At 36.3% G+C, this 14,785-nt stretch overlaps 1 protein-coding gene across 3 annotated transcripts; it reads right to left on the bottom strand.

Moving 5' to 3' along the window:
• Positions 1-2,759: 2,759 nt before the first annotated feature.
• LOC107769500 (protein FAR1-RELATED SEQUENCE 9) lies at positions 2,760-14,046 on the bottom strand. Of its 3 annotated transcripts, none has more exons than XM_016588724.2 (3): positions 13,873-14,046; positions 11,670-13,224; positions 2,760-3,095 (listed from the first exon to the last, which is right to left on the bottom strand). In XM_016588724.2, the coding sequence occupies exons 2-3, from the start codon at positions 13,152-13,154 to the stop codon at positions 2,928-2,930; spliced, it is 1,653 nt and encodes a 550-aa protein (XP_016444210.1). In that variant the 5' UTR covers positions 13,155-13,224; positions 13,873-14,046; the 3' UTR covers positions 2,760-2,927. The 3 variants fall into 3 exon arrangements, with proteins under 3 accessions (XP_016444210.1, XP_016444218.1, XP_075100254.1); XM_016588732.2 differs by having other exon boundaries at positions 11,670-13,185; positions 13,873-14,011; XM_075244153.1 differs by having other exon boundaries at positions 11,670-13,317; positions 13,671-13,971.
• Positions 14,047-14,785: the final 739 nt, after the last annotated feature.

Here is a 14,785-nt window from a genome sequence, read left to right as displayed (position 1 = left end):
CTTTGTGCTAATTGCATTTCTTCAATTAGCACTGCGATATGGCTCGACTGCATTACAATGTAACACCTTTGTTTTTTAAACCAATTCTTCTTATCAAGCAAAATTGTAGCAAGAAGTGTATCTCAAAGAAAATGATTGTTGCAACCTTAACAAATAGTATAAGAAATCACATTACAAGGAAAAGTCGACAACACCACCATTGATGTTGAACTCAACAACGCCATTGAGAAAACACGTTAAAACAATGAGAATAAAAGAAGATGAAACGAAAGGGAGAGAAAGACAACACCAAAGATCAACGATAAATTTCCTTGCCACACCCCTTGTAGGCAGAGGCTGTTGTAGTGTAGTGACTACGGGTTCAATTGAACCCATAACTTTCGACGCGGAGTAAAAACTTGTATCTAAAAATTCATTAAAACTGTAAAAAAAAAATAGTAGATATGAATCCATAACTTTAAAAATATAATGGATTTAATGTTAAAAACTTTAAAATTGAACCCATAGGATTTAAATCCTGGATCCGCCTCTGCTTGTAGGAAGATGTAAACATGGTAGAACACGAGCTAGCAAATAAAACCTCGTAGATTATTTGCTGAATGAGTATTGTTCATACCTCATTGAGCAATCAACAAATTTGACTTGACCTCCAATACGACCATCACAAGTACTCAACAAGAAAGATTTTGCACTACTTAAACAAAGGGCACAGTCTGAAAATTCTAAAATTGAGTTGCAAGTAGCATGACCATAAGCTAAGGCATCGCGCGTTAGGATAATTAGGAGAAGTTGAATAGTAAGTATAACCTTGATTGGGAGTCACATTCTGTAAAACTTCAAGAACATAAGCCAAGCTTAGCGCAAAAGGACCATTCTTATCATACACATTACCATTGTCCACTACATTGGTATTTGGTTCACTTCTCACAAAGCAACTAAACCCACTCATTCTCAAGATAGAATCCATAGATATATACCCTCTCTATTTTTGTATCCTCGTATCTATTGGGATATACTATTAACCATGCGATTTAGATATAGTATTGTGTTTTATTATTTATGAAATAATTATTTATTTAATTTATTCAATTCAATAAATTACTATTTTAAATAGATCATTTGTTATATGTGTGTCCTTTAGTTATGTAGTAGACAATTTAGTGTATGGAATCTTAGCTCATGCACAGAAGATTAAATTGTCGGTTCTCATAATTAATAAACTATGTTCATAATCAAAGATATTATTGGGCAAAATATCTTGATGATTGTAGCATAAGATTATAGTATAATTTGTCTTGATTATGGGAGTGGTTTTACTCCGACTTCTTGTGCTAGTATACTTAGTGTATATTGAACGGACCAAGTAGAGAAAAGATGTTTTTGTACTGAATATATATAAAATATTTTCTCTAATTCATTGAATGAGCTTATACTCCTAATCTTAATATAATTATTATGATCAATGTGATTTGTTTATTGTTTTGATTTATCAAAATGTACAATTCTATTCAGAGTTAGTGTATGCATGATAGATTGGACAATAACAAATAACATTTGTGAAATAATAATTAGTTGATAGAATCCATGATTCGTTTTTGAGTATGATGATACCCCTTTATGTAAGCTTATAAGTTTTTATGTGAATCCGGCCGGAGAATTTTCTATCCGTCACATGAAATAGTTTGAGCGGAATTATAAAGGATTTAATTAGTTGATTAAATTAAATTGTCAGTGATTTAATTTAATTAACTGGTATTTGGGATCTTAATATGGGGAGTTAAAATAAGTGTTAATGAATTTTCAAAATTCATATTGAGGAGTTCAATTGCAGTTTTTTAGTGGAATAAACTGCAATTAATTATAGTAGGAATTAATTCATGTGAAATTTCGAATTAATACTATAATTAGTAGCCTCTTATTATTTCTGTGGTCCCTGCTATACCTAGTAAAAATCTGGACTGACTTGGGTAAAAAGTGACTTGGGAGAAAAGTCATCCGGTAGAGTTAGAGTAGGATCCTACTTGCACAAGCAGAATCCTACACGTTTTTGGAGCCCTTTTTGGCTGAAAAACGAGTCTACATAAGGAAGACATTTTTCACCCAATAACTCATACTTTTAGAGTTGTATTGTTCTTGCCCACTCAAAGCAATTTCATCCAAGGTCTTACTAGGACCATAGCGGAAGACTGCAGCCCTGGATTCTTGCTCTGTGGAGGACCTGTGCAACGATTTTAAGAGGTTAGTGGTTTCTAATCTCGTAATTGTATCATTATCTAGTTTACATGTATTTGATGTCTGAATTGTATGCTTGCTTCCGCTGCGCATGTTCTAACACTCTCTTCTACTATTTCTTTTGTGTTACAAATTTGAGTTACGTTTCACATGTTCTTGTTTGTTTAAATAGATTTAGCCATCCATTGATCTCTCCATCAATGAAATTAAATATTCCATGATTTTGGTCTAACCGGCTTGTCTTAGTACCAGATAACATACAGTGTATGTTTTTTTTTATTTTATACGTTGCCGGCAAAGAAGTACGCCGTACATCTCCATTTCGTACTGATCGTCCATTTTGGCACGGTCTTGCTTATATCTTAGTGAATGTTGGTTCAGTTTTGGGCTTTTAATTTGGCGTCCCTTGCATAGACACAATATACATGCTTCTACAGACATCATGGTTGGCTACCGTACAAAAACCAATCTCAACACTCTATTCTAGCACATTTGTAAAATCCTAAAAGATAATTTAACACAACTGAATGAAACTAAACATGCATACATTCAAAACTATCCATATGTTAGCTAGATTCTGGCTATATACATTTCATCTTCTTGGTTCTCATCAATGACTAAATGAGAGCTAACTTCAAATGTGAGAGAAAACTTTCAACCATTCTCCTGCATTTGAAACGAGAAAATGAAAGAAGTCACTCTTTTAAGCTAAGTCGTGCATTCTGCACTTTCACAGATAGCTTTAATTTCTGCTCCTCCATGTCTTTCAAAACTGCTAATAGATTGGCACGATAAACTTCAGATCGTTGATTTATGCAATCTAACTTGGCTGTCAATTCACGAATCTTTTGTTCCTTCTCTTCCTGCCAAAAGAAAGAATATAGGAGTAAATCCACTACAGTAGCAGGCTAAAACTACCATCATTAATTGGGATAAATATCTCTTTGCAGTAAGGTTTCATTAAATAATTGACATATGTCCGAGTACTTTGTTACTATCAGACTCACTAACTCTTTTCTAGGTTACAAGGAACTGTGATGTGTTTTAATCAATGTGACTACGAAATAATAAATTACTATAATAATAGTAAATTGAATTTAACCAGTTTTTTCAACTGAAAACTCAAAGTCATAAGGACAAAGATGAACTCAAAGAAAGCGATACTCGAGAAGTACTTGCAACTTTTATGCATAGCATGATGCTTGAATTTCTAATGACTATCATCTTTAATGTTTTGCTTTCTAGATCCTATATTTAGGGGGGTTTCAGGAATATTTAGATTTGAGTATATCTTGTGCTATTATCCGGAATTTCCATTACCACAAAGTTTTGGAGAAGGCACTTTCAGTTCCTTGTTTCTTCGAGATGCATCCCGAATTGAGAGGATTATGCTGAAGGCACTTTCAGTTCCTCATTTATTCTGTATTGCTTAGAGATGCATCCCGGATTGAGAGGATTGCGTTGCATTTCCTCAGTGATCCAGACTAAGAAAATGGTTTCTCCCACAGTTCTACACTCATCTTGGAGGAAATTCAGCATAATCCTCTCAATCCTGGATGCAACTATCAAATACGGAAGAAATACATAATAGAGGTGTTGACTAAAAAAAAAACAGTGTTTCTGTGCTGACAAGTGACCCTTCCCAGTTGTTCAATTTAGCTTTTCGCTCAACAATAGATTCAAACAGAAAAGAAGATCAAGGGACGTTTATTGACGGCAGCACATAGTATGTATCAATATCAATCTCGCCATCATTGGACTATCGTAATGACCAGAGCTATCATTAAATTCAAAGGAATGATATATGGTTAAAAGATAAAATGTATAGATTGGTTAGCAAAAAGAACTTGACCTCATGACCCCTGCAATATATAAAACACTACTTCCTTTTCCCCAGTTTAACTCTCACACACTACTTTTTGAGAGATGGAAGTGCAAACAAATGTATTTATAGGATACCAAAAGAATTCCCTTCCCATCTATGGGATCTATCACTGTTTCAGCATCAATTACAAAGCCCCGTTAACACCAAAAATGAAACAAAAGTAAAGACTGCACCTTTGCATCCACTAATATTGGTTGTCTTATAATGATATGCACTTTCCTTAAAGAGAATAAAAGTTCCTCAAAAAGGTACCATTACATCCACTTTTGCATTAAAGAAGGTGTAAACTACTCAGAAGGTATTCTCTCGCTTTAAGATCCACTCCTATTTAAGCATGATGAAACTTGAACTCTCACCTTTTTGATACCTGTGCCCGTCAACAATGATAATTAAACTGTGACCGTAAAAGTGCCAATTCTATTCATTTAATCTAACGATCAATCAACTATACCTCAATCCCAAATTGGGGAAGGAGAATAGGAGATATGAATCCGCTCAGTTCTGCTCCATTAGGCCCACTTCATTCATTTAATTGATACGTAATTCACCGTAAACTATGGACTCCATAAAACGAGATATATCCTAAGCTCACACTAACAATTAACACTTAATCACAACCAGTTGGTATCACCAATATTGATCTTATACTCTCATCGTGTTCTATTCTTAGCTATGTCTGCATTGCTTCGCGTGATTATAGGTCTTTGAGAAAACTTATCCTTGTGATTTTAAGTCTACCTTGTTCCTTTTTAGCACCTTCAATCACCGTATTGTACTATGATATCTACTGATTGGTTCATTTGGAGGTCTACGTTGGAGTTTGGACATGTCCAACCCATCTCTGCTGACCTTCTCTCGTCTTATCCTCTATGTAATACTTGCTATCCTTATCCGACTTGATCATTCTAATTTGTCCAGTCTCATATGACCTCACATCTTTCATAGAATTAACATTTAGGATTTCTCCCTTAAATCACTCCAATATACAGTCTCTCCTGCCCTGCTCTCATCTTTGAATATCTATTTTCATCTCTCTCACTCTATTTTTTTCTCTGCCGGCTTGTTATTCTAAATGTTTGATTAACTTTGGAGCAGCTCTAACTTGGGAATAGGATAAAATTTACTTAACAGTGGATACACACTGGAATGGAGCAAATGGCTACATGTAGGTGAGGGGGTTAAAATCCACTACCTGCAGGGATGATGTAGATGAGTACGGAAAATTTCAAGAGAAAGAGTTAATTACAGTACTAATGATGCCACTAAACCCTATTCATAAGTATACTACCTACAATCGAGTTTTTCAATGTACGCAATGGATGTCATTCTGAAACCATATATCAGCAGCTTACATTACTGGAAGTTTATACTGATAGTTTTGTGTTAGTCTTCTTTGAATAAAAAAAGGTCCTATCATATTTTGTACAGAATGAAATTCCAACACACCCTTCAAGGTTATTGCCTAAATGTGAATCATAGTTGAACCGCGATGCACTCCCTCAGTGATAAAATTGTGTTCCCTACAAACATTTGAGGTAACGTTTGTTGTAAATATATTAACTGCATCAAAACAGATACAGCCATCCATAATTACAGGGGGTGGTTGGTACAGGAAGATTTCCAAGTCCTTAATCTACTTACAAGGATCCTAAGATATCAACAAAATATTCTGGATCTTCCATGTACTCTTGCTTATACCAAAAATAAAAAAGAGCTAAACAATGAATTTTCAGTTTCTGGATAGTACTATGTCTATCTTCAAAACATCTGTGGTTTCTCTCTTTCCAACCAATCCACCAAATGCAAGCTGGAACAATTTTCCATCTCTTTCTGATTGGGGGAGCTACTGAATCTGTTCCAGCATTCTAGAACTTCAATAATACTCATTGGCATTACCCACATGATTCCTTTCAAATTAAAGAAAATCCTCCAAATTTGTTCTGTTATCCTGCAGTGCAAAAAAGAGATTGATTGTCTCTGCCTCTTCTCCACATAAGTAGCATCTGGAGCATAGGTGAAGCCCCTCTTGATAAGATTGTCCTGAGTTAAGAATGCTTTTCTGGCTAGCAGCCACGTGAAACAAGCAACTTTGTATGGAATATTGACTTTGTAAATTAGTTTCCAAGGCCAACTTCCAATCTGATTATTAGAGGTGTTATATTCCTTGTAGGCAGACTTAACTCAGAATTTACCTTGCCTATCCCTTTACCAAAACATATGATCTTCAAAAGTGTCCCTTGAATTGATCCAAGGTGTTGTAGAATTCTCTTCGCTGGACAATCTCCCAATCATTGAATAATCTTCCATAGCTAAGGTTCCATCCTTGGTTTGATCATACCTCTCCCACAGCTGCTCCTTGTTGCTGGTTCAGGTTGTAAATGTCTGGGAAAATCTCTCCCACAGTTGCTCCATGCTGTTGGTTCAGGTTGTAAATGTCTGGGAAAATCTGTTTCATAGGACGTTGGCCTAGCCACATGTCATCCTAGAAAGAAGTTTTCATTCCATTGCTCACCTTGAATCTGGATTTGTTTATTAACTTTGGCCACAAGTTTCTGATTGATCTCCATAGACTGACCCCATAAGGACGGGTTGTAGAGTTGGTTGTCCAATTACCTTCCATTCCATACTTCACCCTAATGACCTTTTTCCATAGTGAGTGTTCAGTTGAAGCAAATCTCCAGAGCCAGTTTGTCATTAGACTGTGATTCTAAATTCTTAAGTTCCTAAACCAGCCCCCCTTCGTTCTTGTTGGTAAAAAGGGAGTCCCATTTGACCAGGTGAAATTTGTCTCTGTCACGGTTGCCTTGCCAAATAAAGTTCCTCCTCAATGCATCTATTCTTTTGACCACATTTGCAGGGATAGGAAATAGAGACATCATGGAATTGGGGAAGGCATCCAGTATACTATTGATTAGAACTAGTCTGCTACCCAGGGAAAGAAATTAGCTTTTTCAGTTGACTAGTTTCTTTTCACACTTTTCCAGTACACAATTCCAAATTTCTTTTGACTTGCTCTTTGCCCCAAAGGCATTCCAAGATACATGGCAGGTAGTTCTCCAATTCTTACTCCAAGAATGTCAACTAGGTTTTGGATATCAGGAACCTTGATATAGATAACTCTTGCTGCAGTTAATATGCTACCGAGATATAGATTCAAATAGGATAAATATCACCCTCAGAATTTTCAGTTGTTCTCAATCAGCTTCACAGAACACTAGCGTGTCATTAACATATTGAAGGTGTGTGATTTCTAGATTGTTCGCATCCCATGTAGAATTGAATCCCTTGATCCAGGTGTTACCCTGAGCAGTTTTCGACATGTTATTTAGACCTTCTATGGCAATGATAAACAGGAAGGGGGAATAGGGGATCACCCTATCTCAGTCCTCTCTGAGATGAGAAGAAGCCAGTTGGGGAACCATTGATAAGGACGGAAAATTTGACAGTGCTTATGCAAAACTTGATCCGGGTAATCCATCTACCTCGAAAACCCATTTTCTCCATAATTCCAAGCAAATAAGTCTAGTTCAGATGATTAAAAGCCTTCCGGATGTCCAACTTACATAGAATTCCTAGAATTTGCTTTTGATCCTTGTGTCTACACACTCATTTGCTATAAATATGTCAGCTATTATCTGCCTCCCTTTGATAAAGGCCATCTGTTGAGCATCCACCAATTTATGTACCACTTTCTTGAGTCTCTCGCTTAGCAATTTTGAGATGATTTTGTAGATGCTACATATTAGGCTGATAGGTCTGAAGTCTTTCAATTCCTTGGCATTCACCTTCTAGGAATCAAAGCCACATAGGTGGCATGAAACTTTTTTTCAAAAACACATGTCATACAGTCATAGAAATTTTGAAAAGCAGTAGTGACATCAACATTGACTACCTCCCAACAATCAGCGAAGAAAGCCATGGTATAGCCATCAGGACCAGAAGCTTTATCCCCAGCACATTCTTGAACATTGCTTCATATCTCTTGGGCTTCAAAGGGATTCTGCAGTATCTGGTTTTCTTCTGGAGTGATTATAGGACAAACTCTGAGGTTTCCATGGGGCCTCCATTCTTCTGACTCAAATTTCTGTCTTGATGTCGGCATGATTTCTAATAGATTCACCTTCAACTTCTAACATGTCAATATTGTTGTACCCCTTATGAGCATTGTCAGTTCTATGGAAGAAATTGGTATTGTTATCTCCTTGTTTCAACCAAAGAGTTCTTGATCTCTGTCTCCATCCAAACTACTCTTTTCTTGCGATCTTCTCAAATTCCACTTCTAATGTTGCTTTTTTGAGTATTTCATCTTCATTAAGATTCATGAGGTCCCGAACCTCATCTAGTTCAATTAATTGAGTGAGGATGTTATGTTTCTGCATTTCTAGATTTCCCTGGATAGTTTTGCTCCACTCTCTGAGCTTTCCTTTCAGAGCCTTCAGCTTGAAAGCCAGAGTATAGTCAGTTTTTCCTTCACAGTTGAAAGAGTCCCACCATTCTTTAACTCTCTCTTTGAAACCCTATGTCTGCCGCCACCAATTTTCAAATTTGAAATAGGACTTGATAGGCTCCCAATTGCCACACTGAAGTAACACGGGTGTGTGATTATAAGTCACTCTATGCAAGGTTGATTGTTTGATACTCCTAAAGCCCTCATCCTGATCGTCAAAAATAAGAAATCTGTCTAGTCTCGCTGCAACATCATATCCTAAGTTGCTCGGACTCTTCACTTTTGGTATCGCACCCATGTCGTCACGACGTCGGTGTGAGTGTGAGTGTGGGTGTGGATCCGTACCAGATTTGGTCAACCGATTTTGGGCACTTTGACCAAAATCGGTGGAGGAATTCAGGACAAATACAATAATTTCTGAAATCAAAACAAGCTAGGTTGAAATTGAAGAAAATGAAATATCTTATATATAGAAACTTCTACGTTAGTCATTTTTCTTTTATCTCCTTCTCGGATTCTCCTCTTGATCATTATTTTCTCTTTCTTGGAATACCTTGTAAGTTTTTCATATAATGTCTCATAATGTAGACATATTTTTATAACTCTATTTTTAGATATTTGAATTATTTTTAGCCGAATCCCTACACCCGTATCCGTACCCGGATCCGTATCCTCGAATATTAAGATTTAGATTATGAAAGATCCAACCTCTAGATCCGCACTCGTATCGGATACCCGCACCGGAGTCTAAGCAACTTAGATCATATATGTCTCCTTTCTTCCAAGTGAACTTACTTCCTAGCAGTTATAGATCTACCAACTCCATATCCTCAATGAATTTAGTGAAATCAGTCATTCTGGAGATTCTGATATAGTTTTTCTTCTCTAAAGGGAATCTGACTGTGTTAAAGTTCTCACATACCACCCAAGGACCCGAAAACAAGCCCCTGGATGCACCAACTTCCCACCAAACTTCTTCTCTCTCTGCCATGTCATTAGGAGCATAAAGGCTGGATAAGTGCCAGGAGAAGTCCTATGTTTTTCCAGTGAACTTACATGTGATAGAGTAAGAACCCAAGCTGGTGGTTTCACCTTCCCATACCCTGTTATCCCACATCAGTAAAATGCCTCCTCTCGTACCACTAGCCTCCGGTTGTGCAAATTTGCACCATCTGTTGGCCCATAAATCTTTCATAATCTTGTGATATCTCCTTCAATTTCGATCTCCCGAAAGCAATAGACATCTGCTTTCCAAGTATTAATGCAGTTGTTGATAGTCTCCTCTTCCTCGCCTTGTTCAAGCCCCTCACATTCCATGAGAGAATGTTCATTGATCTTGATTGATGTGGTAGCCCCCTCTGCTTCTAGCACCATTACTTTTGAAACTGCTCCAATGTCCAGGTTCTTCAATTCTTTTGACCCCTTAATCTTAGGAGTTGCTGTCACCATTGTTCCTGCAGGACCCATGTGTTTGTCTTTTTTGATCAATTTTCATGAAAATCTGTAAAGCCTCCTTTTTGTAACCTTGGAAATCAACCCCAAATTCTTTGCTAAGTTTGATGATGTTTTGGTGTACCAAAGTCAGGGTCCTTCTCAGACTCTTGGGTGTGTGAATTCAAGGGCTCAACCTCTTCAATTGTCCATCGAGTAGTTTCCTCCCCTTCCTATTTTGCATATTATCCAAGGTTGAACTCCTAGTGGATAGCAATCTGGTTCTTCAGTAATGATCATGGCACTTTTCTTGTCAACTGGGTCTTGTTGGGCTTCTTCGTTTCCTTCTTCTTCCCTGATGTGCCCTTTTCAACTAATAATTGCCATTCTAAAATTAAAATGGCGGCTTTACTTATTGGAAATTTTATCCTGTTAATAATGCAATCTAGTTACAATAGAAGCTCCTAATTTATTTATTTATTTATGAAGAGTTACAATAGAAAAGGCCTTTTTTTAATAAGGGTGGTGTTTGGGCCAAAACAATGTACGCTTTTGGCACATACAAATAGGGTGACAACAAATTAGTAGAACTTACAAAAGCACTATGGAGTAAGAGAAGTGGACTAGATATGCTTATGCTTTAAGAAAACTATTAATCATGCCAAAACGTATTTCCATATTTAGCGTTCACTCCAAAGGATTGGAAGTTGTATGTACCCAGTAGTAGATCACAACAAAAACATGTGTCCGCTCAATAACATGGTGTCAGGACCAGCTTGTGCGGACCTTGATTATTCCACAGGGCACCAGCTAACTCCAACCAGTATAAGTACCGGGTAACTCTACCCACCAAGACTTCGGCAAATAGGAAGAAATCACCTAGTGTTTTTTAATCTACGACATCATTTGAACCGTAGTAACTAAGGTTTACGCCCGCTTCATTGACCAATAAGTCACACCCTTGGGTACAATTAAGGTACTTTACTTCATCTTTCAATCAAGGTGAAAGTCATCATTTGATACCAATATACCAAAGTATTTCTTCATGGAATAAGAATGTAATTATCATTTTTTAAGGGAATTGTATTATCCATAAATTCCTACAAAAGAGAGATCGATCAGTCTGCTAGCTTTGGCATATGACGATACTTAAATATAGAAACAAGGTTACCAAATCCACAACAAGAACACGAACATGACTCAAAAAACCATGAATAAATGTTATTTATGTTTTGCACAAATAAATAAAGTATATCGCATAGAAAACTCCTATGAGCCTCGACTTGGATTAGAAAAGGAGAACATATAATATCAGACGAGTTATAGCATTAAAAAGAAATCCATGAATCTGGTGAAATTAATCATATCAATCTTTATCGTGTTCATCTATAATCATGGCAGCAGTTAGGATCAACTTTCGGAGGATTACAGTATCACTTGGAAACTAAAAGCCAATTGGACTAGAATAAGTCAACCAAATGAGTTATGCATCATGAACTTTCTACTGCGCACATTACTTAAATGGGTTCTAGAAAGGCATATAGGACGGAATGGAGAAATCCACATAGAGAGGGCATAGTTGTATAGCAAAAACTTGATAGCAAGGGAATGACACATCATTAGATGGACAAAATTCAGATCATAGAAAGTGAGGAACTTTAATTGAAAACTTACCTTGGATTGACCTGAATCTGCTTGATCAATATCTCCTTCATCTACTCCTTGATTGCATCCATTTACCATGTTGGTCACCTGAGTTTTGTCAGTGTTTTTCTTCTTTGCAGCAGAAACCTTTTTTGCAGCCTCTTTCAGAGCATTCATTGCGACATTATAACTATGAATAGATTTAGCCCCTTCTTCAACAAATTTAATAGCCTCCTGCCGCAAACTATTATGACGCATAGTTAAAGACTCTTGTGAATTGCTAGGTAACTCTAAAGGATTTTCCTCTATAGTGCCTCCACCACCAGTCTTGGCATTTCTTGTCCAACGTTTCAAAATGTATTGGGAAGGAAGCGTAAGAACATTTTTGGCTCTGAACACAGATAACACATGTCTACAAATTATACCTGAAAATTCAAACATTAGACAGCTACAGTTAGCTGTCAACTCAAATGTGTTGAACCTAACCGTGTGCGCCTTGTGCTCTTCCCCAAATTTTGCAACATGATATGTTGTGATTGCTCCAGCGTCATCAATTTTAGTTGCAGGATTTGCAAGGGTCTCAACCAGCTCTTGTTGAAATTTCATGAACACCTTCCTCGTATAGAGATCAGCTGCTTGTTTTTCCATAGGCGATGGTGTCTTTAGAATTGGTGTAGTATTATTAGAGTCAAGATCTGCATTAAATTCCTTTTCATGCCAGACTGCAATGGCTTTTTCATAGTGTTTAATTAATAACTGGATAGATGTAGAAGCATTCACAAACCCATCGAAGAAAGTGTTTTTGGCATCATTGTCTTCATCACTTAAAAAATCCCCAAAAAATGCCCCTCGCATGAAAACAGGAACCCAGTGATGGCGAGCAATATAAATTGATTGAATGTATTCATTATCCGTGAGGTAATATCTTTCTAGGAGTGACTTCCACTGAGATTCAAACTCCTCAAGTGTCTCTGCTTCATTGATGCACTTCATAAATTCAATTTCAAAGGTTGGATGTGTTTGACATACATGGGTCAGCTTCTCCTTGGTGTCTCGAAGTATGCTCCATTTACAAAAACGATGACGCGTTTCTGGCAGAACATGAGCAATAGCCATCTGTATGAGATGATCAGTGTCAGTTGTGATGGAAACAGGCTTCTGTGCAGACATTGCTTGAAGCCAAGTTTGGAGGAGCCAGACAAGTGAGGTCTCAGATCTATTGAAAAGCAAAGCACAGCCAAAGAGAACAGGCTGGGCATGATGATTTAAGCCAGTGAAAGTGGCAAAAGGTACGCTATAGCAATTAGCTCGATAGGAAGTGTCCAATTTTATAGAGTCCCCAAAATAGTGATAGTTCATCCTGGCAGTTGCATCGGCCCAAAAAATGTTTCCATTAGAAGACCCGTTATCATCTTGAACAGCATAGAAAAATGCCGGATTTTCGGAGTGCATTCGCCTCAGATAGTCCAACACATGTTGAACTCCTCCACCGAGGATTCTTTGTCTGCTATTCATTTGTAGTCCTCCCCCAACGTTCCAATACAGACTGCAAAAGTTGCGTTCTTATGAACAACTTAGTCACGACCTGAAGAGATTGGCAGATAATAGAGCATCATGAATTCATTGCAAGAGGAAACACTTCATTGCAAATTATTCAGAATTTTATATCAACCCTTTTCTGCAAAACAGCATATTTAAGATATCTAAAATTTAATTCATTGCTTTCAGTAAAATTTGCTTAGTAACTTGAATGCTCACTTGATATACAATTGAATAAGAGTGTTAACTTTCAGCCTGCCAGAAGTACTATTGCAACCCAAAATAAAACAAGTATCGGCCATATGAGACTGCAAGCTAAATTCACTCATTCCAAACAGAAACTAACTTCACTCTTTGTTAATAATCCATCATTCATTTGCTACAGATATTACCTATCAAGTTTGTTTTCTAATATGCTAAAGAACCGTAATGTGGGTGGGACTACTTCAATTCAAGACATCAAATCAAAAGCAAACCTTGTCAAAATCTTACCTTTAAGACGGCCAGAAATTGACATTTAAAGATTTGGTAATTGACTCGATGAAATTTACTACTTCAACTCGCAGTATGATAATAAACATTTCAATGTTCTAATGCACAAAGAACAATAGAAAGAGGGATAATTATGTAATTCGAGAAGAAACAATGCATTTTGCAGCTCAATTTGCAATTCGTAATAGGGTTTAGATAGAACCTAAAGCTCGATTTGGCTGCTGAGGAACAGTGGTGTCGTGAAGAAGTTCAAAGCCTCAAACTGAATTGAAATTTGTTGATAACCCTTCTGTTTTACTTTGAGCGAGTTCACAAACCGGTATCCTCCTTTTCATAGGAACGCTTTTTTGTTAGATTCTGAAGTCCTGTCTGTATATTTATATATCTTTCCGTCTGTGCATATTTATTGTATTATTATAAGGTGAGACGTCTTAAACTAAAAAAGGTCAAAAACATCAAAATGCTTTCTTTTCTTTTTTTTTTTTTTATAGTATATTACGTTAATAATGGTACGTGATAGTTTAAACATTTATTTATATGAATGAATAATAAAATTTAATTAATGAATCATGTATAATAATACAATAGTAATCTAAATGCCGAAAAATATTATTACATTAGCATAATACATGAATTTGAAATAAAAGGACATCATCAAAACTTACACAAATGATCAATTTTGTCATGTTAGTTAGATAATTATGTATTATAATTTAAATATATTTAATGTGATGGTATCTTAACGAACGCTTCTTTGTAGATAATATTTTCGTGCGTGTATGTTTTCTCCTAATGCTTTGGTTGCTTTGTCTTAACCAGAACTCTTGTTGTCGATCTTGATATACCTCTTGAAAGTGCAACATACAATTGTTCGTACAAGAAAATATATTACGGTAAATATAGTCCAATATTTAGGATGTTTGTCCTTGTACTTTATTTATTATATTTGTAAAACATAAACATATTATGTTTACACAAATTTAAAAGGATATTCCTTAGTTTGGGAAGATGAAAGTTGAATTCAGGGATAAGAATATACTTAGAAGCACATTGAACAGTATTATAATTTTTGCTTGTATAACATTATTGTCAAAACTTCGATTTATCATCAGTGT

Source organism: Nicotiana tabacum, chromosome 22 (genome assembly GCF_000715075.1).
Source record: "Nicotiana tabacum cultivar K326 chromosome 22, ASM71507v2, whole genome shotgun sequence".
In the NCBI taxonomy this organism is placed as follows: domain Eukaryota; kingdom Viridiplantae; phylum Streptophyta; class Magnoliopsida; order Solanales; family Solanaceae; genus Nicotiana; species Nicotiana tabacum.
Note: the sequence above shows the minus strand (reverse complement) of the source record. Positions and strands in the feature narration are given on the sequence as shown.